This window comes from Euleptes europaea, chromosome 1, assembly GCF_029931775.1.
Source record: "Euleptes europaea isolate rEulEur1 chromosome 1, rEulEur1.hap1, whole genome shotgun sequence".
NCBI classification, from domain to species: Eukaryota; Metazoa; Chordata; class Lepidosauria; order Squamata; family Sphaerodactylidae; genus Euleptes; species Euleptes europaea.
Window position 1 is genome coordinate 21,106,042 of NC_079312.1, and position 27,788 is coordinate 21,133,829.

General features: G+C 45.5%; 2 protein-coding genes across 2 annotated transcripts; both read left to right on the plus strand.

The window, feature by feature from the left end:
* Positions 1 to 1,638: 1,638 nt before the first annotated feature.
* On the plus strand, positions 1,639 to 7,957 carry LOC130473308 (vomeronasal type-2 receptor 26-like). Its single transcript, XM_056844834.1, has 4 exons — positions 1,639 to 1,683; positions 2,940 to 3,066; positions 5,755 to 6,275; positions 7,886 to 7,957. The coding sequence occupies exons 1-4, from the start codon at positions 1,639 to 1,641 to the stop codon at positions 7,955 to 7,957; spliced, it is 765 nt and encodes a 254-aa protein (XP_056700812.1).
* A 7,990-nt stretch (positions 7,958 to 15,947) lies between these two features.
* On the plus strand, positions 15,948 to 24,444 carry LOC130473319 (vomeronasal type-2 receptor 26-like). Its single transcript, XM_056844844.1, has 3 exons — positions 15,948 to 15,964; positions 16,657 to 17,209; positions 24,406 to 24,444. Exons 1-3 carry the CDS (start codon positions 15,948 to 15,950, stop codon positions 24,442 to 24,444), a joined length of 609 nt encoding a protein of 202 aa, XP_056700822.1.
* Positions 24,445 to 27,788: the final 3,344 nt, after the last annotated feature.

A 27,788-nucleotide genomic window follows, 5' to 3' on the forward strand; every position in this document is an offset into this window, starting at 1 on the left:
TGTTCATTCCTGTTCCACACACTTAGGATTAATTTCACTAGGAGGGATTGGACCTTGCCATCCACTGGAGGGAAATGGCATTTGCCCCAAGCACTGCAGGGGATCCAAGCAAAAGCAAGAAGAGTACTATTTCCAAAGACCATCATTAAGAATGGAAGGAGCCATTTACAAATTTCAGATGTGATCAAGAAATACCATTGCTGATAGAGTTGAGAAGTTTCTAAACATGCCTTTTATCCCAGACCTCAGACTCTGTGGGAGGTGGATTAGGTTCAGCTCCCTTCTAGTGGTATCCCCAAGTCTACTCCGTTAATATGTTCTTGTAGGTTATCCGGGCTGTGTGACCGTGGCAGGCATCTTCAGAGGAGTAACACTGAACAGTGTTACTCCTCTGAAGATGCCTGCCACAGCTGCTGGCGAAATGTCAGAAAAGAAAATACCAAGAACACGGTCACACAGCCCGGATAACCAACAAGAACCTATGAACTCTGACCGTGAAAGCCTTCGACACTACTACCTTAATGTTTGAGATGTAAGGTAGCCTGGTTCCCCACTTTACAGGAACCGTAATGTATCTCTGAGACAGAGTCTACATCCACGTTGACTATCACAATGATGAGCAATTTGAAAATTATTCATAATTATAGGTAAACAATTAGTTTTTGTCCTCACTACAAGGCCAACACCAGTCTCTTCCTTTCCCCTGTAGATCAGCTATGGTTTTGTTAATCATGTGCTCAAAGATGAAATTCAGCGGCCTTTTTTCTACCGGATGGATCGAAAGCAAGATTCATATTTCATGGGGATTGTGAAGATGCTGCTGCATTTCAGATGGACATGGGTTGGTCTCCTTGCTCCAGACAATGACAAAGGAGAAAGATTCCTGAGGACCTTGACCCCTTTGATCGTCCAGAGTGGGATTTGCATTGCCTTCACAAAAAACATCCAAGAATGGAATGAGAATGATAATGGGATAAACCTCAACATGCATTCCTTTTCCATACAGACAAGGTGTAATGTACTTGTTTACTATGGGGACTCCCACTCCATGATGACTCTAGGAGTGATGATCAAATATGCTAAAGAAAAGCTAAAATCCATCATGGGGAAAGTCTGGATCATAGCAGTTTTGCAGGATTTCAGCATGAGGGTTTTTTTGAAAATATTTGATACCCAGCACATCCATGGTTCTTTTTCTTTTTTGATCCAGACAAATGGAAAGACCAAATATGGCAATTTTAATTCATTTCTATCTACTCTCAGTAAAATTGGAGAGAGAGCATTTCATTGTTCATATGCAAATCATGGGTTATCAGTAAAAGGCTGGATAAGGTGCAGAGAGAAAGAGGCACGGGAACCACCATCCCAGGATGAGCTAGAAAGTATCCTGTCTCAAGACAGCTACAGCATTTACAACTCTATCCAGGTTGTGGCATTTGCCTTGAATGTGGCCTACTTGTCCAGATCTAGTCATATGTCAAGTGGTGGCTGGCTGGGACTTCAAAAGTTGCAGCCATGGCAGGTATTCCTTCTCTTACTCTCTCTGAAAATTTCTGTCAGTTGTTCAATTACATATTCATACTCTGACAAGATTTTACATATAGAGGCAAAATGAAATTTAGCATTTGATGTTTCGTGATGCAGCTCAGCCTGAGGAATGCCCTGAGACCCAACTTCCATTGGGTGAGGTGTTTTGGAATTGTAGGTGTGGAGGGAACATATAGAGGTAGAGTCACATGACTTCCATCCCAACCACATTTACTGATGGCTGGACAAATACTGCTATCAAGATCCAACACGTTTTTCTTATTGAAAGAGCTTTTTAACATAATTCAAAACAATCCTCCCAGCCCACATACTGTAGAATTATAGGGACCATTATAAGTAAGGCGGAAATATCCAATATGGCTTCCAGTATTTCTAAATGTTGGTGTTTTCTATGTAATTGTAGCTTCATCCTATCCTCAGAAACTTCCAGTTTATTAATAATTCCATGGAAGGAGTCACTTTTGATGAGAATGGAGACATGGCAGTCAATTTTGATATTGTGAACTGGGTGGTGACATCCAATCAGTCGGTTGTTAGAGTTAATGTTGGGAGAGTAGAGAGACAATCATCTGCAGAGATCAAATTCACCATTGATCAGGATGCCATTGTGTGGCCCACATGGTTTAATGAGGTAGGGGAAAACATTGCTTTCAATTAATTCACATTAATAGCTGTAATGAAATATCAGTAACAACATAAGCTACGTAAATGAGATGATTTCTATCAAATCAGTTTACAGTCTAATAACCCAAGGAATAAGAATGGCAGGGCAAAGCGTGATGGAATACATATTTGGAGGGTGGTCAACAGCAGGTCTTATTTGTGATGTTTGTCAGGAGGGTGCAGTTAGCCTACACTTGCTCTTCCTTCCTAGACCATTGCCCGGATGCTGCCCTGACTTTCCCCATGGCCTTTGCCTAGAAGGCGAAGGGTTTATAGCACCCTGCTCTTTCTCCTTCCGTTGGTCCTTGGAGTAGGTGGCTGAGTGTCTTCCTTGGCTTGTATAACCCTTAGCAAGGATTTCTTCCCCAACACTGGGTCAGGTTCTCCCAACAAGGTCCTAACACCATGCCAACTTCCCCTACACCCGCTCCTTATCTGAACATCGGTTTAAAAAGTCTCTGGCATCTTCTCCTTCAGACCTATCTGATCAGGTATAAAATCCTACCTTCACCCCTTACCCTGGTATTGCCCAACAGCCAAAGTACATGCATTAAAGGAGGGGCCCTGTCATGCCACTGTGGATCATCAGTTCTGCCCTTGGTGGTACATACAGCACTGGAGGTCCCATTGAGTCATTTTCAACTGGATGACTCATTTCTGTAGAGAACAAGCACTCATAGCAAACCTCCTAAAACATTTTCCTTGACACTCCTGTTCTTTATGCTTAGACCCTGCCTCATTCTTGGTGCACGGAGAGATGTCGCCCTGGATACGCCAAGTTGACTAAGGAAGGAGAGCCTCCCTGCTGCTATGATTGTGCTCCGTGTGCGGAAGGGACAGTCTCCACTCAGGAAGGTAGCTGACCCCAAAGGAAAGGGCCAGTCTTTCGAAGGGGATAGAGCAAAGATTCATTAACTTTCTCCTGGGGAGATGTGCAGTAAGATTCTTTCAGCCATCACCTAGGAAGATTTTTAGTCATTAGGGAACACGCTGTACATTAGTCATTATTTACTTACACAAATTGAGTAAGAATAAATTACCTCAGCAGCAGGCCGTGAGAGTCAAAAGATGAGTAGAGAGAGAGGGTTCAGCGGGGCCACTTGAGATCACTTTCTGCACTTTAAATCATGTCATCCACTCTATTTGAAAATGGAGCAGACTTATCATTAAAGATACGACTATGCCCCCATTACACATCATATGTCCTCATACTGAGTAAACAATCCTTGGAGGATGGGCAAAATACAAATATAAGTCATTAAAAGAACAATTCTTATAATTAATGTACAATATTGAAATGATCTATTTATCCGTCAGTCCTTGGCATGCATAACTCATCAGAAAATAAAGCTACGAGTCTCATAACTGGGCACTGGCTTCAGGATATATGGGGAGTTGCAGTGCCAAATCTGAGGGGGATCAGAATATCCTGACTGATATTATCTAAACTCCACCCCCCATCCCCATGCTATTTGCAGTGGAGGAGAAAGTTCTTCCTTTGTGGCAGGCATACCTCATCAGAAGCTAAGAGTTCTCAAAATTGTCCACCAGCTTCAGCTTGATTGTGGATGTTGCAGTGCTAAACATGAAAGGAATGGGAACCTCCTGACACAGATTAGCTCTAGAACATCCCTCTGACATGTGCAATGGAAACAAAGTTTACTCACAAGAAGCCACGAAGGACAGGCAACACCGACAGGCAGGGTGGAAAATATCCCATGTGTTACCAAATAACGGGGGCTTAACAATTTCCCTGATCAATCGGAACCTGTATGGTATAGTGGTTAGGGTGTCTGACTAGGATCTAAGAGACATACGTTTGAATCATTCTCCACTCTGTCATGGAAGCTTGCTGGGTGACAGGGATCAGTCATACCCTCTCAGCCTAACATCTCACAGGGTGGTTTTTGTGAGGATAAAATGGAGGACAAGAGAACAGGGTCAGCCACTTTGGGTTCATATGAGGGAGAAAGGCCGCACAGACAGCACAGAGAGGGAGGGTGGAAAATATGCCCTCTTATACATAAAAAAGAGGTCTAATAACTTTCCTGAGCTACCAGAGCCAGCATGGTGTAGTGATTTGGGTGTCAGACTAGGATCAAGGAGATCTGTTAAAGAATTGCCACTCTGCCATTCTGCCTAGTTTGTTTGGCCCTCTAGGGCAACTGGTTGGCCACAGTGTGAAAAACAGTATGCAGGAATAGATGGACCAATGGTCTGATCCTGCAAGGGCTCTTCTGATGAAGCTCAGAACTGACTGGATGGTATGTGGACACTGCAGGGTAACATTCCCTAGGCTCAACAATGCTCAAGCAACACACTGCCCAGAGGGACCAGTTTTGATAGATCCATATTGGGGACAAACATGCAGCAAAGGAAGCACACAGAAGGGAGGGTCCTGTGAGCAGTCAAGTTCTGTGAAAGACTTCCACTGCCACCAGGCTCAAATTATATTTTGTCCACTAATTATGAATTTTCTCCACTACTGTCCCAAACATGTCCCAATACATCCAAGATGTCCTTCTGAAATGCATTGGCTTTATAATACAATTCAATTTCAATACCTTTATTGGCATACCATCAAGAAATCAATCAAATAAAAACTAACCTCTAAACATCATTTAACGGCTTTATAATACAAGGGAGGGTTAGGAACCAACCTAAGCTATCAGAGACAGTATAGTGTATTGGTTAGAATGTCAGACTAGGATCAAGGAGATCCAGGTTTGAATCCCCACACTGCCACAGAAGGTGGTTGGGTGACCTTGTGCCAGTCACATGTTCTCAGTTTAACCTACTTCACAAGGTTGTTGTGAGGATAAAATGGAGAACAGAACAGTGTAAGTCACACTGGGTCCCTGTTGGGGAGAAGGCGTGTATGATGTTAATTATCAATATAATTTTGGCTGGAGTTTTAAAAAAAGGATGAGTGTTCTTGCTGTTGTTTCATCTGGTATTGCTCCTACTCTTCTGTTCATTGAGTATTAAAAACATTTAATAATAAATAATAAATAAAACTGCCAGTAAATATAATAAGTGCAGCAAGATACCAGGTTGGCGAGCAGAAAGAGAAGGGACACATCTAAAAAAAATAATTTAAAAGAAGAGGAGCTGCCACAGACCCCAGCTTCAGTCACACTGCAATATGGGGTCAAGGGAGGCAGGCCTGGGGGGAAGGGAGGCAGGCCTGGGGGGAATGCTTCCATCCTGGCTTCACCTGGATATCTTTACCAGTCACTCCACTGCAGTCTGAATAACATGGATCCTTTAGCCCTATACTGCCTATTTGAATGGGAATCGATCTCAGTACTGGATATTATATGTTCTATGTTCTTTTCAGAACTGCTATGTTCTTTTCAGATGCAAGTCATTGTCATAAATGTGCAGAAGATCAGCATCCAAACAAGATCCAAGATCAATGCATTCCCAAGCATATAACCTTCCTGTCCTACGAAGAACCTTTGGGGATCATTCTAAATTTCTTTACTCTTTCCTTCACCCTAATCACAAGTTTTGTTTTGGAAATCTTCATTCAATACTTAGAAACTCCAATAGTCAAAGCCAACAATCGCAGCCTCTCCTATGTTCTCCTCATCTCCCTCCTGCTTTCATTTCTCTCCTCTTTTCTCTTCATCGGTCAGCCCCAGAAGGTGACCTGCCTTCTCCGACAAACAGTTTTCAGCATCATCTTCTCCATTGCCATCTCTTCTGTGTTGGCCAAGACTGTCACTGTGGTGGTGGCCTTCATGGCCTCACAGCCAGGCAGCAGGATGAGGAAATGGCTGCGGAAGAGCTTGGCCAACTCCATTATCTTTTCCTGTTCCGGTATTCAAGTGGGCATCTGCACTCTCTGGCTGGGCATCTCTCCCCCCTTCCCAGAGGCTGACATGCACTCCCAGTCTGGACAGATCGTCCTGCAATGTAACGAAGGGTCTGTCACCATGTTTTATGCTGCCCTCGGCTACATGGGCTTCCTGGCCACCGTCTCCTTCATGGTGGCTTTCCTAGCCAGGAAGCTGCCTGGGGCGTTCAATGAAGCCAAGCTGATCACCTTCAGCATGTTGGTGTTCTGCAGTGTTTGGGTGTCCTTTGTGCCCACCTACCTCAGCACTAAGGGGAAATACATGGTGGCTGTGCAGATCTTCTCCATCTTGATTTCCGGTTTGGGCTTATTGGGCTGCATCTTTCTTCCCAAATGCTACATTATTATACTGAGGCCTCATCTGAATACAAAGGAACATCTAATGATGAAACATAAAGATGAGATCTACTTTTGAGTACATTTTTTAGAATTTTGGTAATCTTTGTCTTTTATGCCCTAATGAAACAATATACTTGTCTTTGCATGCTTTGTAGTGTAATTAGAATAAATCTCTCTTCCTTGCACATACTTTATGAAAGGAACTCATTATATATGATGGTAGGACGTGAGTAAAGACCCTGGATGTCCACAGGTCATTTGTTTCTGTGCTTTATGTGTACCATTTCCTCACAACCTGTGTTCAGGTGTGTTTGATACAACTGGACTTTTCAGAGTGTTACCTCAGGACCCCTGTAACTTCAAGTCCAGATAAGATACTGCTACAGAAAGCAGATCCCTTATTAATCAGGCCACGAAATCATGATCTACACTACTAGGAGATAAGAGAAATTAAATGCTGTCTTTTGAGAAGGTAACCAGAAAATTTTGCAGACCCTCTGTCTAAAGGCTTCTCATGTGACGTCATGAGATCTCCCCAAATCTGGACTAACAAGATGGGTTCAAGCTACTGCCAATAGTTCTTGTTAGCAATTTACTGACATATTGACAAATAGGAAACTATCAGAGCTATCACCATACTTACCTGAGTTAATTGGTTGTGACCCTAGCCTCTCATGCCCAGTTTTCCTGGCACATGTGGATTAGTGCGCAGGAGAAAGCCAACAACGCAGAAAGCCAAGGAATGGAACAGACCTAGATGTTACTCTGGACCAAGCTGCAAAGTGCTAGCAGGACCCTGCAGATGGCAAGCAGTGCTGTAGACCCAGGGACGGAAGTGGCCTGAACTCCATCTTGGATGTAGCTGCACAGTAGTGGAGGAGAAAACTGTCTCCAACCCCGCCTGCAACCCCCCTGAGCCATGGAAGAGCTGCTCCCTTCTGGACAATGGACAGTACATTGTAACATTTGCATAAGTTCTCTGTTCATCCACATTGGCTTCGTTGATCCCCTACCATGTTTTTGTCTTGTTGGAATACTGATGGTTTGAGCTTGTAAGAGCTCTTTCCTTCGAGCTGATTTTAATGGTTGCTTGGTCCCATTGGCTGATTGGGACACCACTGCAACTTTTAGTTATTATTTCTCTGTATGTATTGATTTAGCATAGTTTTATTGTGTATATCTATTATTAATCCAGCATTTTATTAACCTCGTATCCTGGACATGTTTGTAATGGCCTACGGCTAAATGCAAATAAAGCTATTACTTACTTGTAAGAGCTCTTCTTTTAGGAGAGCCCAACCTTCACTTGCTCCTTTCCCTTCGAGAATTCTTGCCTATTAAATGACTCTCATCATGCCTCTGAGTCCATTAAAGTTTGCCCTGCTAAAAATCTAACATATACATCTGGCTATGAACCTCCATGGTCCTCCACTGCAAAAGAAATTCTAGGAGGGCATATTCATTCCCCCCTAGGGTCCTTACCACCAAACGGGTCCAGAGAAGGGCAAGAAAGACGGTGAAGGGGCTGGAGACCAAGTCCTATGAGGAAAGGTTGAAGGAGCTAGGGATGTTTAGCATGAAGAGGAGAAGACTGAGAGGGGATATGATAACTATGTTCAAGTACTTGAAGGTAGGGCTGTTGATTCAGTTCGGCCCGAACCGAAAAAAAGGCCAAATTTCTCTTGATTCGGTGGTTTTTCGGTTCAGATGAACCGAACTCAAAAAAGGGGGGAACCGGGGAGCCGAATTCTACTGGAAGGCGCAGATCTGTTTCCCGCCACCCCGCGCCACCCCGCGTGTCTTCAGGGAGCTTCCCTGGAGACCCACGGACTGCCCTTTAAACAGATCTGCGCCTCCCGGCCGGAGCTGTCTGGGCAGAGGAGTTTCCAGACCCCCCGCCCCTCCCGCCGGGACTCTGGGGAAGGGGGTGGGGAGGTTGTCAAGCCCCTCTGCCCAGCCAGCGCTGGCTGGGCAGAGGCGTTTCCAGACCCCCCACCCCTCCCGCCGGGACTTTGGGGAAGGGGGTGGGGAGGTTGTCAAGCCCCTCTGCCCAGCCAGCGCTGGCTGGGCAGAGGTGTTTCCAGACCCCCGCCCCTCCCGCCGGGACTCTGCAGAAGGGAGTGGGGAGGTTGTCAAGCCCCTCTGCCCAGCCAGCGCTGGCAGGGCAGAGGGGTTTCCAGACCCCCACCCCTCCCGCCGGGACTCTGCGGAAGGGGGTGGGGAGGTTGTCAAACCCCTCTGCCCAGCCAGCGCTGGCTGGGCAGAGGCGTTTCCAGACCCCCCGCCCCTCCCGCCGGGACTCTGTGGAAGGGGGTGGGGGGTTGTCAGGCGCAGATCTGTCCCCCCCCCTGCAGGCCTTCACGGGGCTTCCATGAAGGCATGCGGGGGGGCCTTTAAACAGATCTGTTTAAAGAGCCCCCCAGGCCCTGTGAAGGCTCTTTAAAGACCCCGCCCCTTCCCACTCTTTGAAGTGGTGGGCCCCGCCTGGGTAGGGACGCCCAGCACTTCAAAGATCCGGCCGAATTTTCCCCCGAACTCCGGATCTCACCTGAATTTCGGGGATCCAAAGCGGGGGAGTTCGGACTTCAGCACGTCCCGAATTAAAACGGGCCAAATTTTGCCGAAGCCAAACTGTACCGAATTTTTTTTTTCAACCGCCCTACTTGAAGGGCTGTCATATTGAGGAGGGTGCCGAGTTGTTTTCTGTTGCTCAAGAAGGTCGGACGGGTTGAAATTCAATCAAAAGAGTTTCCTTCTAAACATTAGGAAGAATTTTCTAACAGTTAGAGTGGTTCCTCAGTGGAACAGGCTTCCTCGAGGTTTTTAAGAAGAGGTTAGGTGGCCATCTGTCAGCAATGCTGATTCTGTGACCTTAGGCAGATGATGAGAGGGAGGGCATCTTGGCCATCTTCTGGTCACTAGGTGTGTGGGGGGGAGGAAGTTGTGAATTTCCTGCATGGTGTAGGGGGTTGGACTTGATGGCCCTTGTGGTCCCTTCCAACTCTATGATTCTATGAAATACAGCCACTGCAGTTCCCAAAACTATAGTATATTGCAGAAATGAGAATGACTTCAACAGTTGTCTCCTGGATGCACAATTAAGACTAGCTGACGTCATTGTGCTTACCTGGGCCATGTCCGCACTGGGCATTTGCGGCGCCATCTTCTGGGGGCTTTCCTTGCATGTTCCCACTTACTCTGTTCGAAGGATCTCCGAAGCGTCATCAGAGTGCAATTTCTCCGCGGTAAGAGGATCCGCTTACACGGCGAAGTAAAAAAATGAAGCGTCTTCCTCACCGGGAGCCTTACAGTGGGAACATGCAATCAGTGTTGAATCCACTCCCTGCTGCCAGCCCACTTCCTGCTGCCAGCCAACCACCCCACTCCTCCCGCCTCCCTAAGGGACGCTGGACCAATCGCCGTCCTCTTGCTTCCAGCGCCGACTGGGCATGTGTGGGAGCCCGTTGATCCCGGCTTATCACATGCAGTGAAGAAAGGCAGCGCGGTGGGAACAGAAATATAAAGTCGAGTTGGATTCTTGTGTTCTGGACACGTTGAAATTGCGAGGTAAGTTGCTAGTGCGTTCACGGGCCTGGTTTGGTATATGCAAAAATGTGGATTTAGGAGAACACTTCACATACTCTAAGCCTCTTGAACACAATTGCTAGGTGCAACAGATGTTGCTACTTAAAAAATAAAAACACATTTGTTGTTCTTGCTCACAGTTCTCTTATGCTCATTGCCATCTTAGGAAACAGGGCTGGAGAAGGCCTCTGTTTGGGACCCCAGAGTCCCAGTGCCAGTTGGAGCAGGAAAAGGGAGGCTAGGCAGACTACTAGGCAGCTCCATATGGTCATAATGATTGGGAATAACTAATGCAGATTCTGTACATATTTGTACACATCAAAATGGAACAGCTTTATGTTAAATTCCGTAAGTCAGTCAGACCTCACTGATCTGTCCCCTTGCTGAACCATGAAAGAGTAGAGGACCAAAGTGGTAAGTCTCATAATGACATATTTTCCAGCCAGGCATCTGCGCAGGGAGCCACACACAGTGCTGCAGAGTTGGCACTTGCCCTTATAATCGTGGAAATCATGGTGATTTACTGCTCCTCTTACCAACACTCAAGAGGCCTTCCCTAACATCACCTATGAAGATAATTACATGAACGTCAAAATCAAGTACAGGGTGATTTGTCAAATACAGTCTGAAAAGGATAGTGTATACATATCTCCTGAGGACCTGGGCCGAGATTTAGGGCAGCTGGGTGAGGGAGCTGTGCTGTCGTGTGATTCAGTGTCATCCCCTTGGATCAGAATCCAGTGCTGGGCTCCATCTGTAGAAGAACAGTCTCTGCACTGCAAGAGGTTTTGAGCTTCTGCTAGTTAGATCCATTTGGGAAGCAGCTTTACCAGGCATACCCAGGATGACCCTGCTGCTGCTGTTGCTGCTCTCTGGACTATTGTCCTATCTCTTCTGCAGGGTTATGGAGGCAAAGTGCCTGTTTAATATAACTGATCGAAGAAGCCCCCTGAACTATTACAGGCCAGGTGACTTGGCCATTGGTGGAATCACGTCTATGGCAAACACTGTGCTTAAGCCATATAGTTTCTCCAAGCCTCCCTATGTTAGATTTACAGCGTAAGTAATGATGTGTTGATGGATTTAATGCTACTCAATCTGAGTCTGCTTTCAAGCTCTGTTTCTCACGGACAGTCCCTGATTTCTGGGAGCTGCCATTAGAAAGTTGTATCCCTCTTTTGTTTGATTGGCCTTTGTAAGAAATATGATACTGGGCTGGCATAGATGAAGGATTGGTCTGATTCAGCAGAGCTCTTATAATGTTCTGATGTTTCTATTTTGTCTTTTGGGGAGATTTGTGCAGGTATGAACAGGGAGCCACCCCATATGCTGAAACTGTCACTTAACATGCTGTAACCAAGGAGCTCATCCTCAGCTGTTAAGTATGGCAATATCTTTAGGGTCATAAGCTTTTGTCTGTGGTAAGATCTTTCTTGGGAGGGAAGGCAGCATGTTGTAGCCCGATATCATCAGATCTCAGAAGCTAAGAAGGGCCAGGGCTTGGATGGGCGACCACCAAGGAAGACTCTGCAGAGGAAGGCAATGGCAAGCCAGCTTCTTCTCACTCGTCTTGAAAGCTCCTTGTTGGGATCGCCATAAGCCAGTTGTGACCTGATGGCACTTACATATGTCAGGGTAATCCTTTCATTGCCGGTGCAGCTTTCCTTCTTGTCCCATGTAAAACTGCCTAGTTGATCATAAGTACAAGTTGGAATTGATGAAGGTTTAGTCTGATTCAGCAGAGCTCTTATAATGTTTTTGTCTTTTTGGGGTGATTTGTGCAAGTATGAACTGAAAGCCATTCCATATGCCGAAACGGTCACTTAACATGCTGCAACTGGTGAGCTCATTCTCAACTGTTAACTCTAGAAAAGAGCAAGAGTCCAGTAGCACCTTAAAGACTAACAAAAATATTTTCTGGCACGGTATGAGCTTTCGTGAGCCACAGCTCACTTCTTCAGATACAGCTAGAATGTGAATCTATCTGTCTTTAAGTAGAGGAGAGTGAATTCAGACAAGCATTAGTATGTAAATGTTCACAGTATGTAAATGTGAACAGCAGGCGTGATGGGATTAGGTATGGTATGCAGAAGAGTCTGTGATGTCCAGGGGAGAGATGGGTGTGAAGAAATCAGCATTGGTAATGAGCCATGAATGCAAGGTCTTTATTCAGCCCAGGTAAATGCATTGTCTTTAGTTTTAATATCAACTGTAATTCAGCAGTTGCTCTTTCCAGTCTCCCTTTGAAATTCCTTTGTAAGAGAACTGCTACTCTTAAATCTGCAACAGAATGTCCTGGAAGGTTGAAATGTTCTCCCACTGGTTTTTGAATATTGTGGTTTCTGATGTCAGACTTTTCATCAATCCATTTAATCTTTGTCTAAGAGACTGACCTGTTTGTCCAATGTAGATTGTGGAAGGGCCCTGCTGGCATGTGATGGCATAAATCACATTAGAAGATGAGCAGGAGTATGAACCTGAGATAGTATGGCTGACATTGGTGGGTCCAGAGATGATGTTCCTAGAATCTATATGAGGGCAAAGTTGGCACCTTGGTTTGTTGCAGGCCTTGGTGCCAGAGTCCATGTTCCTGTTAAGTAGTTTATCATCATGGGTGAGTGATGCGAGAAAATGTAAGTTCATTGTGTATGGCCCTCTCTGCCTGCTTCTTACCAAAGCAACGCCAGATAGTGTAATGGGAAACCACAAACCATGTTCTCAGGACAGTCTCAGAGCACATATTCATTGTAGTAAGGCATATAGGTTTATTATAGGTCAGTGATGGCGAACCTTTTAGAGACCGAGTGCCCAAACTGCAACCCAAAACCCACTTATTCATCGTAAAGTGCCAGCACGGCAATTTAACCTGAATACTGAGGTTTTAGTTTAGAAAAAACAACTCATATGTTAACATCTTATGCTCACAAGCATAAAATGATCCAAACAAAGTAAGGAAAGCAATCCCAAGTGCTTTCATTGATTTAAAATTATTTGGCAGAGAATTCCACACTTTAAGGATTTCATTTTCAGAACTAACTGTACTATCCTTTGTCATCCATAAAATTAAATCATGGCAATGACTGACAAACACCATTTTCCCCATCTGCATTCTCAAAACTCTGCAGGGGGGCTTATTGTTGAGTTGTGCATCTGAGTGGCAAGTCCAACGCAAAACCTCCCATTCACAAATAGACAACAAACCCCCCCCCATGCAGTTTTGAGAATCTGGATGTGGGAAATGTGCATCTGAGTGGCAAGTCCAAGGCAAAACCTCCCATTCACAAATGGACAATAAACACACACCCCCATGCAGTTTTGAGAATCTGGATGGGGTAAATGTGCATCTCAGTGGCAAGTCCAAGGCAAAACCTCTCTTTCACAAATAGACAACCCCCCCCCCATGCAGTTTTGAGAATCTGGATGGGGTAAATGTGCATCTCAGTGGCAAGTCCAAGGCAAAACCTCTCTTTCACAAATAGACAACCCCCCCCCCATGCAGTTTTGAGAATCTGGATGGGGTAAATGTGCATCTCAGTGGCAAGTCCAAGGCAAAACCTCTCTTTCACAAATAGACAAAAAAAAAAAAAAACCCCATGGAGTTTTGAGACTCTGGATGGGGTAAATGTGCATCTCAGTGGCAAGTCCAAGGCAAAACCTCTCTTTCACAAATAGACAAAAAAAAAAACCCCATGCAGTTTTGAGACTCTGGATGGGGTAAATGTGCATCTCAGTGGCAAGTCCAAGGCAAAACCTCTCTTTCACAAATAGACAAACCCCCCCCCCATGGAGTTTTGAGACTCTGGATGGGGTAAATGTGCATCTCAGTGGCAAGTCCAAGGCAAAACCTCTCTTTCACAAATAGACAAACCCCCCCCCATGGAGTTTTGAGACTCAGGATGGGGTAAATGTGCATCTAAGTGGCAAGTCCAAGGCAAAACCTCTCTTTCACAAATAGACAACTAACCCCCCCCCCATGCAGTTTTGAGAATCTGGATGGGGTAAATGTGCATCTCAGTGGCAAGTCCAAGGCAAAACCTCTCTTTCACAAATAGACAAAAAAACCCCCCATGCACTTTTGTAGCGTGGCGGCCGGCAGGGCAGCCCTCGGGGCCGAGCATGAGCGGGCGGCGGCAGGTCTGGAGCGGCGCCTGGGTGGGGTGGCGGCGCTGCTGCTGCTGCTAAGGCGGAGCGAGGCAACGGAGGCAGATGGCGTCGAGACCGCCAGGAGGGGGCGGGGGACGGGCGGGGGACGGGCGGGGGGGGGCGGCTCCACGCGTGCCCATAGAAAGGGCTCGGCATGCCGCTTGTGGCACGCGTGCCATAGGTTCGCCAACACGGGAGTAGGTGGCTGCATGTCCTCCTTGGCCAGTATAATCTCCCAGTACTTATCAAGGATTTCTTCTCCAACAACAGGTCAGGTTCGTCCAAAGGGATCCTAACACCATACCAACTTCCCCCACACCAGCTCCTTATCTGAGCATGTGCCACTGCTTCAAATCTCTCTGGCATCTTCACCTTCAGACCTATCTGATCAGGCCAAAAATCCTGCCTTCACCCCTTGCCCTGGTATTGACCAATACCCAAAGTACAGCCATTAAAGCAGGGTCCCTGCCATGCCATTGGGGATCATCAGTTCTGCCCTTGGTGGTACATACAATGCTGACTCCCATTGAGTCATTTTCAACTAGATGACTCATTTCTGTAGAAAATATGCACACATAGCAACCCCCTAATACTTTTTCCTTGACACTCCTTTTCTTTATGCTTAGACCCTGCCTCGTTCTTGGTGTACGGAAAGCTGTCGCCCTGGATACGCCAAGGCGACTAAGGAAGGAGAGCCTCCCTGCTGCTATGATTGTGTTCCATGTGCGGAAGGGACAGTCTCCACTCAGGAAGGTAGCTAACCCCAAAGGAAAGGGCCAGTCTTTCGAGGGGGATAGAGCAAATATTCATTAACTTTCTCCTGGGGAGATGTGCAGTAAGATTCTTTTAGCCATCACCGAGGAAGATTTTTAGACATTCGGGAACACGCTTGTACATTGGTAATTATTTACTTACACAAGTTGAGTAAGAATAAATTACCTCAGCAGCAGGCCGTGAGAGTCAAAAGATGAGCAGACAGAGAGTTGAGCCGGGCCACCTGTGAGCAATTTCTGCACTTTAAATCATGTCATCCACTCTATTTGAAAATGGAGCAGCCTTTTCATTAAAGATATGAATCTGCCACCATTACAGTTCATATGTCCTCATACCGAGTAAACAATCCTTGAAGGATGGGCAAAATAAAAATATAAGTCATAAAAGAACAATTCTTATAATTAATGTATAATATTGAAATGATCTATTTATCCGTCAGTCCATGGCTTGCAGAATTCACCAGAAAATAAAAGCTATGAGTCTCATAACTGGGCACTGGTTTCAGGATGTATGGGGAGTTGCAGTGCCAAACCTGAGGGAACCAGAATATCCTGGCTGATATCATCTAAACCCCACCCCCATACTTTTTGCAATGGAGGTGAAGGCTCTTCCTTTGTGGCAGGAATACCTCATCAGAAGCTAAGAGTTCTCAAAATTGTCCCCCAGCTTCAGCTTGATTGTGGATGCTGCAGTGCTAAACATGAAAGGAATTGGAGCCTCCTGACACAGATTAGCTATAGAACATCCCTCTGACATGAGCAATGGAAATGAAGTTTACTTACAAGAAACCAAGAAGGACAGGCAGCACAGACAGGGAGGGTGGAAAAATGTCCCATCTGTTAACCAAATTCAAGGGGCTTAACAATTTTCCTGATCTATCAGAAACTGTATGGTATAGTGGTTAGAGTGTCTGACCAGGACTGAAGAGACACATGTTTGACTCTCCACTCTGTCATGGATGCTTGCTGGGTGATAGGAATCAGTCACACCCTCTCAGCATAACATCTCACAGGGTGGTTTTTGTGAGGGTAAAATGGAGGACAGAACAAGGTAAGTCACACTGGGTCCCTGTTGGGGAGAATAGGTGTGTGACGTTAGTAATCAATATAATTTTGGCTGGAGTTTTTTTTTTTTTTTTTAAAGGATGAGTGTTCTTGCTGTTGTTTCATCTGGTATTGCTGCTACTCTTCTCTTCATTGAGTATTAAATAAATTTAATTATAAATAATTAATAAAATAAAACTGCAGTTAAATATAATAACTGTAGCAAGATACCAGGTTGGGAAGCAGAACCTGAAGGGACACATATAATAAATAATAATTTTTTAAAAAAAGAGCTGCTGCAGATCCCAGTGTCAGTTACACTGCATTGTGGGACCATGGTGGGGTCAGGGCAACAAGATGCTTCCATCATAGCTTCAGAATGATGTCTTTTGGGCTCACTTTACCAGTCACTCCACTGCAGTCTGAATAGCCTGCGAAGAACCTTATGCTAAGACAGAACTTAGCATCCTTTAGCCCTGTACTGCCTATTTGAATGGGAATCGATCTCCGTACTGGATATTATACTGAAACTAGTATGTTCTTTTCAGATGCAAGTCATTGTCATAAATGTCCAGAAGATCAGTATCCAAACAAGGTCCGAGATCAATGCATTCCCAAGCATATAACCTTCCTGTCCTATGAAGACCTTTTGGGGACCATCCTAAATTTCTTTACTGTTTCCTTCATCCTAATCATAAGTTTTGTTCTGGGAATCTTCATTCAATACTTAGAAACTCCAATAGTCAAAGCCAACAATCGCAACCTCTCCTATGTTCTCCTCGTCTCCCTTCTGCTTTCATTTCTCTCCTCTTTTCTCTTCATTGGTCAGCCCCAGAAGCTGACCTGCCTTCTCCGACAAACGGTCTTCAGCATCATCTTCTCCGTTGCCGTCTCTTCTGTGTTGGCCAAGACTGTCACTGTGGTGGTGGCCTTCATGGCCTCACAGCCAGGCAGCAGGATGAGGAAATGGCTGGGGAAGAGCATGGCCAACTCCATTGTCTTTTCCTGCTCCGGTGTTCAAGTGGGCATCTGCACTCTCTGGCTGGGCATCTCTCCCCCCTTCCCAGAGGCTGACATGCACTCCCAGCCTGGACAGATCGTCCTGCAATGTAACGAAGGGTCTGTCACCATGTTTTATGCTGCCCTCGGCTACATGGGCTTCCTGGCCGCCGTCTCCTTCACGGTGGCTTTCCTAGCCAGGAAGCTGCCTTGGGCCTTCAATGAAGCCAAGCTGATCACCTTCAGCATGTTGGTGTTCTGCAGTGTTTGGGTGTCCTTTGTGCCCACCTATCTTAGCACCAAGGGGAAATACATGGTGGCTGTGCAGATGTTCTCCATCTTGGCCTCCAGTTTGGGCTTACTGGGCTGCATCTTTCTTCCCAAATGCTACATTATTATACTGAAGCCTCATCTGAATACAAAAGAACAACTAATGATGAAACATAAAGATGAGATCTACTTTTGAGTACATTTTAAAAAAAATTGATAATCTTTGTCTTTTATGTTCTTGTGAAACAAAATACTTGTCTTTGCACACTTGGTGGTGTGTTTAGAATAAATCTCTCTTCCTTGCACATACTTCATGAAAGGAACAAATTATATATGATGGTAGGACATGAATAAAGACCCTGGATGTCCACAGGTGATTTTGTTTCTGTGCTTTCTGTGTACCATTTCCTCACAACCTGCATCCAGGTGTGTTTGATACAACTGGACTTTTCAGAGTGTTACCTCAGAATCCCTGTAATTTCATGTCCAGATAAGATAGTGGTACAGAAAGCAGATCCCTTATTAATCAGGCCAAGAAATGATGATCTACCCTACTAGAAGATAAGAGATATTAAATGTCTTATGAGTAGGGTTGCCAGGTGCCTGCTGGTGGTGGGCAACCCTCCGGCAATTGTCCCCTCTGCCCTCCGATCACTTGAGGGTCTGGGGGCAAATGTGCATACACGGAGGGCTGTCCATTCGGTTCGGCCCGAACCGAAAAACAGCCAAATTTCCCCTGATTCGGAGGTTTTTAGTTCAGGATGAACCGAACTCAAAAATGGCAGGAAACCGGGGGAGCCGAATTCAGCTAGTTCGGGAGTTCACAAATAAATTCGGCAAATTCGGGGTGTCAGCAAGCAGCATTCTCCTCCCCCGGCCAATTGGTGGCCAAGCTGGGTCTTCTTCTGGCCAATCAGTCAGGATTGAGTACTGGAGGAATCAGCTGCTGCGCGGCCGGGCCGGGGAGAGAAAGAGAGTGAGAGAAATCCTCATGGGGGTGCTTGTGCACATTCGCTCCTTTCCGTGGCTGCAGGGGGTGCATTTTTGGGGGTAGAGACCCCAAACTTTCAGTGGAGCTTCAGACGAGCCTTCTTAAGAGACCCCCCAAGTTTTGTAAACATTGGGTCAGGGGGTCCCGAGATATGGGCTCCCCCCTTTTTTCTTTCCATGGCTCCAGGGGGCGCATTTTTGGTGGTACAGACCCCAAACTTTCAACGGAGCTTCAGATGAGCCTTCTTAAGAGACCCCCCAAGTTTTGTAAACATTGGGTTAGGGACCCCCGAGATATGGGCTCCACCCCTTTTTCCTCTCCCCCTTTTCCATTTCTGTGGCTGCAGGGGGCGCTTTTTGGGGGGTTCAGCCCCCAAACTTTCAGCATAGCTTCAGACAATCTGAAGCTATGCTGAATGTTTGGGGGCTGCACCCCCAAAAATACACCCCCTGCAGCCATGGAAAGAGAAAAGGGGGGAGCCCATATTTCTGCCCCCACTGAACCCATCTTTACAAAACTTGGGGGGTTTCTTAAGAAGGCTCGTCTGAAGCTATGCTGAAAGTTTGGGGTTGGCACACCCAAAAATGCGCCCCCTGCAGCCACGGAAAGGAGCGAATGTGCACAAGCACCCCCCCCACACACACACACACAGGAGGATTTCCCTCTCTCTCTCCCCGGCCGGGCCGCACATCAGCTGATTCCTCCAGTATTCAATCCTGACTGATTGGCCAGAAGAAGACCCAGCTTGGCCACCGATTGGCCGGGGAAGGGGAATGCTGCTTACTGACGGTTATGCTGCTTACTGACGGCCCCGAATTTGCCGGATTTATTCATGAACTCCCGAACTCGCTGAATTCGGCTCCCCAGTTGCCCTCCATTTTTTAGTTCGGTTCGTCCCGAACTAAAAACCTCCGAATCAGGGGAAATTCGGCTGATTTTCAGTTCGGGACGAACCGAATCAACAGCCCTACTGTTCATCACCGTTCTTTGCTTGTGAAGCAGATTGGCAGTGGGGCATCCCTGGCCAGTGCCCCATCCGTTCTGAATAGCATGCATGCATATTATGCAGGTCCAGTACAATCTGCTGGCACTTTGCCAGGATTTCGTCCCCTACAAGGGATCAGGTTCTTCCAACCACTTTCTAACAGCATCCCACCTCCCCCTGTGCTGGCTCCTTATGTGAGCATATGATACTGCTCGAATGTCTCTGGCATCTTGCCCTTCACACTTTTCTGATCAGATCTCCACCCCTTGCCCAGCTATTACACAGCAGCCAGAGCAGATGTCTCTACTATGCTACTGTGAACCAACAAGACTGCATGGGAGGTCCAGTTGAGTCGTTTCCAAATGGATGAATCATTTCTATAGAGCTCTCTCTCTCTCTCTCTCTCTCTCACACACACACACACACACACAAACACACACTCAAGGAAGCAATTCCAATGACATTTAGTTTGACACACCTCGTCTTTATGCTTAGAGCCTGCCCCATTCTAGGTGCACCGAGAGTTGTTCACCTGGATACACCAAGGTGATAAAGGAAGGAGAACCTCTCTGCTGCTATGATTGTTTTCCATGTCCAGAAGGGACTATCTCTACTTCAGAAGGTAGGTCTTGCCCGAGAGCCCCAGTTGGAGGGAGAGCGGAGGGGCAAAAACTGTACTTCCAGCCTCAGTTTTTCCTCTTTGGCTCACATCAGCAGTCATTCCACTTCAATCAGGACCACGTACAAAGTGCCTTATACCGAGTTAGACTTTTGGATCAGTTTGCCAGAACTTTGCTTGGCATTTATTGGCCAGAGTTTCAGGGCTTGATGTCTGATGTGGTTTTGGCTGGTGGTGTTAAGGAGCCAGGAGCCAGGACTTTCTGCAATGAAGCAGTTCAATCTGACTCTGAAATTGTCCCAGATCCTATCATGAGTTTTTACTTCTTGATGTCTCCCTCCTCCCAATATTGTCCTGGATTCCTGGCATGTAATATGCACTTCCAGATATATATTGTCAATTAATGGTTGTAAAACAGATGGGGTGATACTGAAATTAATATGTTCTATTCGGATGCAAGTCACTGCGATAAATGTCCAGAAGATCAGAGGCCTCATCTGAATACAAAGGAACAACTAAGGATGAAACATGAAGATGGCATTGGCTTTTGAGCACATTCTTTTAAATATTTGTAATCCTTATCTACACCATTCTGAATCCAATGTACTTGTCTTGGCATTTACCCCTCTAGGCTTTTATTAGATCCAATCTTTCTTATTTTCACATACATTAGAAAAGAAACTAGTTATACATAATGACAGGGAAGGTATAATGACATGAGATAGCTGTAGGCCATTTTGTTTTAAAGATTTACTTGTGTTCTTTTATCACTACTTGATTCCATATAGAGATGTTTGAATATTACCTCATATGTTCATTGTATTGCTGGGTTGGCCATGAAGATCGTCTTCATTACAGTTTCACAGTGGCTTGATTTTTCTGTTCATTTGTTTGGGATCATCTAGATAAGGTCTTCAATGGGTCTATCATCTATGTTGCCCTTTTTATTTAAATGCCGAATCATACCCACAGCCTTCTTCCTATCTAGTCAGTGTTGCCTCTGCCCTGAACTTGTACATTGTAATTGGTTCCAAATAATTTCCTCTAGAAGTTTACTATTTCTATCCTGTTAGCTTTTAAACAGAGAAGTTTACAGTTGGTCTCTTGGGGACCCTGATCGGATGGAGAGATGGCATTAAAATAGTTGGCATTAAAATGTTTTGAACTAACATAAAAACAAACAAACAAAGGAAATCTTTGTCACTTTCCAAGATAAACAAAATGTGTGAAAGTTCTGCCACAGGGAGAATGTCATAAGCCCACTTTTGTTGGAAACTGGCATGAGATTTCATAAATGCATTGTGAAGTTGCAGTTTTAGCAATGAATGAACAAGTCAAAAAAGGCACCCAACCTCTTTAAAAAGACTGGATGAGCACAAGAATGCAGAAGTGAAGGCAAAGTTTCAAAGTCCGGGAGTGATCTTGGACCCAGTCCTACCACTGGATGAGCAAGTGGCAGCTGTGGCCAAGTGCACCTTTTACCAGCGTCGACACGTTAGCCAGCTGCAGCCTTTCCTAGGCAGGAAAGATCTGGCCACTGTGGTGATTGATCTGGTGACATCTACATTACATTACTGCACTCCACTCTACTTGGGCTGTCCTTCCAAATTCCAGTTGGTACAGAATTGTGCAGCCAGGATGTTAACTAGAATTGGTCTTAGGACTGTATCACTCCAGTTTCAGCTCACCTGTTCCATAATATTAATATTGGTAATAAAGATAACAACAACAACAACAACAACAAACCTCTCTCCACTTCAGGTAGGGAACATACCAACCTTGGCCAGCTACGAGGCCTGACAACTGGAGCTAGGTTTTCAATGTGACTTGTGAGCCTACAACTCAAGCTAACCAGGATAGAAGAACTGATGTGAGCGGGAGACCCAAGACAGCCCTCCTGTTGGAAGAAAAGCCTCCAGCCTGGCCTAGCACTTTCAAGAGGAAAACCTGCAACAAAGAATTAAGAAAAGAATTTTCAGCCTTTTTTGTTTTCTTGAGTCTTGTAGGGTCGTTTATCCAGGCAGGAAAGCACTTGACCAAGAGCACCAGCCCATAGTGAGGAGAGTCACGCACGGAGTGGACTACGGAGTGGACTTCCCATCCTGAACTTCTCAGACATTTACATTGTTTCTTCTTGCAGTATAGTGGTTAATAAGAATGAGGTCTGAAAGGTAGGGTTGCCAACCTCCAGGTACCAGCCAGGAGATCTACTGCTATTATAACTGATCTCCAGCCAATAGAGATCAGTTCACCTGGAGAAAATGGCCTCTTTGGCAGTTGGACTCTTATGGGATTGAAGTCCCTCCTTTCCTCAAACCCTGCCCTCTGCAGGCTCCACCCCAAAAACCTCCCGGCAGTGGCGAAGAGGGACCTGGCAATCCTACTTTATTTATTACTTGACATATAAATAAATTATTTCTTTAAAACATTTATTCCACTTCTCCTGAAGAAAACGGCTGCTTCAGAAGGTGGGCTGCAGGGCATTATACCCTGCCTGGGAACCTTCCCTTGTGAGACCCCAGTCTCTCTGGCGTCACATTCAAATCTCCATGTATTTTTGAGCCAGAAAATGGCAACCTAGATAGAGAACATCCAGGCTATACAGGGCTCTGGGGAAGCTGTCCAGTAGACCCAATCTTGGGGGACTAAGGTTAGTTGAACTTTACTCTCTTGTAATTTTAGGTAATGCTAGCTTAGCCAAGTACAGCGTCTTGGTAAGTGGGAGGCTGATGGGTTGCCAACTTTCCCTAGTTTTCCTTGATCGCTAACCAAGATCCTTGAGGTGCAGCTCCGTGGGAGCTATTGATCCATGCAGCAAGCTGATCCCTTCTTGTAGCGGTAGCAGTGCGGGTCAGGTTGCTTGAATGGTATGCAGTACAGCTTAGGTAAGCATTCTGGGGCATCGTTTGGATGGAGAAGGGTTAACCTTCAGACCAGGCCTGAGGCCTTGGGGCCTTCATGGACCTAGGACAGGAAGCCCTTGAGTGTGTCATTATCCTTGACCCATAGACCATGCAGCTAGGGGCATAGAAAGTGACACACCTCCCTCAAGCATCAGGAGGCCTTGGCAAGGAGGAGCCCGAGCCAGGATGTGCGTGATGGCTCAAGGCTTAGAGCCAGGATGGTCTAGTCCATAAATTCAGGGATGCACAAACAACAGGAGGCCTGACTCTTCTGCATCTCACCAATTGTCCGCATGTAGAGTGGCCAACCTCCAGGTACTAGCTGGCTTTGGAATGGGGCTTGGCCTGTGGGCATCGCTGGGTATTGCAGCCTGCTCTGGGGCAAGGGCAGCATAAGTTGACCTCTTTGTGCTTCCCTGGTTTGGTGTATGCAAGCTGTGGGTGTAGGAGAACACTTCACATGCTGTAAGCCTCTTGCACAGCAAGTAGTTAGTGTTTTCGCCAATCGCTGGTTGCAACCGATGTGAACATGCTACTTAAAAATAAATAAAAACACATGCCAACAGCTATCTGGAGTTTGAGAAGGGGGTGAAAAATGAGAGTACAAAGACATTCAGTCTCACTGTGGGTAAACATTGTGACCTCTGTTCACATGTCTTTCTGCAAACTATGTTGCATGAAATGGACTTATGAAGGGAGGGGGGAGAGTGTTGAGTAGGTGTTTTGTTTTTGTTTTTAAATCAAAAGATATCAGTAACATAATTCACACTAGAGGCATGAAAAGCCGATACATGTGTCATCTCTAATGCTCATCAAAATGTAAAGAAACAGGGCTGGGAAAGACCTCCATTTGAGACCCCAGAGTCCCAATACCAGTTGGAGCAGGAAAAGGGAGGCTAGATGGACAACCAGGCAGCTTCTTGTGGTCATAATGTATGGGAAGAACTAGGGCAGTTTTAAACATTCATACACATCAAAATGAACAAGTACATCTTTTCCAGCCAGGCACCTGCGCATGGAGCCACAGACAGTGTCAAGGATGCTGCAGAGGTGGCGCTTGCCCTTATAATGATGAAAATCATGGTGATGTACTGTTCCTCTTAACATACTCAGCAGGCTTTTTGTAAGATCACCTTTGGAGAAAATTGCATGAACATCAGACTCAAGGAAGAGCACATAGTGATTTGTCAAATACAAGTTGAAACGATATGTGCATAAATGTCTCCTGAGGACCTGGGAGCAGCTGTACTGTTGCATGAATCAGTTTCATCCTCTTGCATCAGCATCCAGCACTGGGCCCCATCTGCATAAGTACAGTCTCTGTTAGGGCTTCTTCTAGTTAAAGGCATTTGGGAAGCGGCTTTATCAGGCACACCTAGGATGACCCTGCTGCTCTTGCTGCTTCTCTCTGGGCTGCTGCCCCATGTCTCCTGCTACGTTCGGAAGGCAAAGTGCCCTGTCAATGTGACAACTGATCTAGCAGACCCACTGAACTATTACAGGCCGGGTGATTTGACCATCGGTGGAATCACTGCTACAGCATTCACATATTGTTGGCCTTACGTTTTCTCCAAGCCTCCCTCTACCACATTAGGATTTGGGAAACGGCTTTGTCAGGCACACCTAAGATGACCCTGCTGCTGTTGCTGCTCTCTGGGCTGCTGCCTCATCTCTCCTGCAGGCTTCCGAAGGCAAAGTGCCCCGTCAATATGATAACTGATCTAACAATCCCACTGAACTATTACAGGCCGGGTGACTTGACCATCGGTGGAATCACTGCTACAGCAATCAATGATCATCGGCCTTACGTTTTCTCCAAGCCTCCCTCTACTACAGTAGATGAGTAAGCAATGATGTGTGATGGACTGAATGTTATTCAATTTTAATCTGCTTTCACACTCTATGTAATACGTACAGTTCCTGTTTTCTGGGATTCACCCTGGGAAAATTGTATCCTTTTTTCTTTTTTCTTTTGTCTAATTGCCCACTGTGAAACACAGTATTGGACTGATGAATGTTTGGTCCGATCTAGCAGTAAAGGTAAAGGTCCCCTGTGCAAGCACCACGTCATTCCTGACCCATGGGGTGACATCACATCCCGACGCTTACTAGGCAGACTTTGTTTATGGGGTGGTTTGCCAGTGCTTTCCCCAGTCATCTTCCCTTTACCCCCAGCAAGCTGGGTACTCATTTTACCAACTTTGGAAGGATGGAAGGCTGAGTCAACCTTGAGCCGGCTACCTGAAACCGACTTCTGTCAGGATCGAACTCAGGTCGTGAGCAGAGCTTGGACTGCAGTACTGCAGCTTACCACTCTGAGCCATGGGGCTCTTGTTATTTGCTTTATGGTTCCATATTCCCATATGGGGAGACAGTGAGCCACCCCATATGGTGAACCTATCCCTTAACCCACTGCAACTGGTGAGCCCATTCTCAACTGTTAAGTATGACTGCTTGTTGAGGACCAAAAACTTTTGTCTGTGGGTAAGACCCTTCTTTAGGATCATCTAGATATGAAATACCAGTGCTGCTTTCCCTACTTTCCCCCACAGCACTTCCTAGCCAATCATAAGTTCATCCATGCCTGTTATAAAAAAGGAAACATAATTTTAAGCATTGTTTACCTTTAAAGGAAAGAAATTGGTATGGTCAATTTCCTAATAATTTCCTTTACTTCGGAAGAAACCCAGGTTAAAATCCAAGGGAGACCTTTGGCCAGCCTCCTGTTCTTGGGTGGAAGGCATATATCAGAGCATGCAATTTTTTTCGCTTGATAACTTGACCATAAAAAAGGGTGACAGAGGGATATCGGGCAAGTAGATCTGAGCAAATCAGATGAATGGTGTTTGGGGCAACTTTATTTTTAGAAGGTTGCAACCTCCAACCTTTTTAATGAAAAAAAGTTCTTTTTCATGAGAAAGTTGCTCTCGTTGCTCAAAATAAAAGCCACATTGTCACAAATTTAAAATTGTAGAACATAATGAACAAATCATCTTAGGTGATATAAATCAGTGCTCCAGTGGAGGTGGTGCCTGCATTAGCTGCACCCTGGATATGGCCCAGTGTAATACGCTGTTTGTTTGCAACACTCACACAAAGAAGGACCAAACTGTCTGTAATCAGAAAATGGCAAAAGTTGCAACCATTGTAAAGCCTATTGTTTATTTTAATTACTCACGAGTAGAGTGCCTGGAAAGGCCCTGAACAGGAAGGAAGCAGGATTTAGCACATCAGCATTGAACACCAGATGAAATGTAACCACACATACTATTTTGCAGCAAACATTGGGTGCTGAACATCATAGATCTCCTGCCCTTCTTATTTGCCACTTGGGAAATCAATAAACACCCCGGGATGCTATCCAACAGCACTCTGGGATACAACGTCTACGAGAACTATTTCAATGCAAGAAGGACTTCTGACGCAACGGTAGACCTGCTGTCTGGTGGACAGGCGAATGTTCCAAACTACAGCTGCTGCAGAGGGCAAAATAATCTCTTGGTTGTTCTTGAGGGGGCCGACTCTGAAACCTCCAACCAGATTTCAAACATCTTAAGCATCTACAAAATGCCTCAGGTATGAATTTAGCGGGTGTGTGAGCTGCGTCTCCTTCAGAGATGTCAAAAGGGAGGTACTGAGAGCCACAAAAAGACTGTAGAGTCTGAAAATGATTTTGCATGGGGAAGAACATGAGGCTTTTCTTCCTCTAGGGTTCCCGTGCATTTAGGTTTCCCACTGTGATCTGCGGTCAAACATTTAACAAGTTTTTAGTACCATGCAAGTATCTCTGTCAAAGATAGGACATTTTGGAGGACTTTGATTCATAGGGTCTCCATGAGTGGGAAGTGACTTGGCGGACTTCACACACACACACAAGTATCACAAGCCTAGTCCCCCCACCAACTGTGATGTAACAGTTATGTGCCTATAAGTCAGCACCTGCATCCACATTGACTGTCCCACTGGTGAGCATTTTGATAATTATGCATCATTATAGGTAACAAACAGCTTTTGTCTTGACTGCAAGGCCAACACCAGTCTCTTCCTTTCCTGACTAGATCGGCTATGCTTTTGTGAATCATGTGCTCAAAGATGAAACACAGTTGCCTTTTTTCTACCGGATGGGCCCAAAGCAAGATTCATATTACATGGGGATTGTGAAGTTGATCCTACATTTCAGATGGACGTGGATCGGTCTCCTTGCTCCAGACAATGACAAAGGAGAGAGATTCCTGAGGACGTTGTCTTCTGTGGTCATCAAGAGTGGGATTTGCATTGCCTTCACAGAAAGCTACGCAGAATACAAAGGGAATGCCCTGGGACCAATGTATTGGCCATATTCACTTTTCATGCAGACAAGGTGTAATGTAGTTGTTTACCATGGGGACTACATCTCCATAGTTTTGGTGGGAATGCTGATCAAATTTGCTGACGAAATGCAGACACCCCTTGTGGGGAAAATTTGGATTACAGCAGTTTTGCATGATTTCACCTTGAGGTGGTTTTTCAAATTAGCTGATAAATACCCCATCCATGGTTCTTTTATCTTTTTGATCCCGATAACGTATGACCGAAAGGCCAAATATGACAATCTTATTTCCTTTCTCGTTGATCTTGCTAGAATAGTAAAGGGAGCATTCCTTTGTTCATATTCAAACCATGTACTGTCTGTGAAAGGCTGGACAAGATGCAGAGAGAAAGAGGAACTGCAGACCCCATCCCAGGATGAGCATGAAAGTATCCTATCTCAAGATAGCCACAGTATCTACCACTCCATCCAGGTGGTGGCACGTGCCTTGAATGCTGCCTACTTATCCAGATATAATCAGATGTCGAGTGGAGGCTGGCTAGGACTTCAGAAGGTGCAGCCATGGCAGGTATTCCTTCTCTTATGCTCTCTGAAAAAAACATTTTTTTTTAATCGTATTAATAAAAAAAGAAACAGAGATAGAAAAGAGACAAATAAAGAGGAATAGAAAAATACATGAAAAATGAAGCAGGTTCTGGGTGGTCATACAAAGATCTGATAATATTACAATAATTTTTCTATTCTACTTATAAACT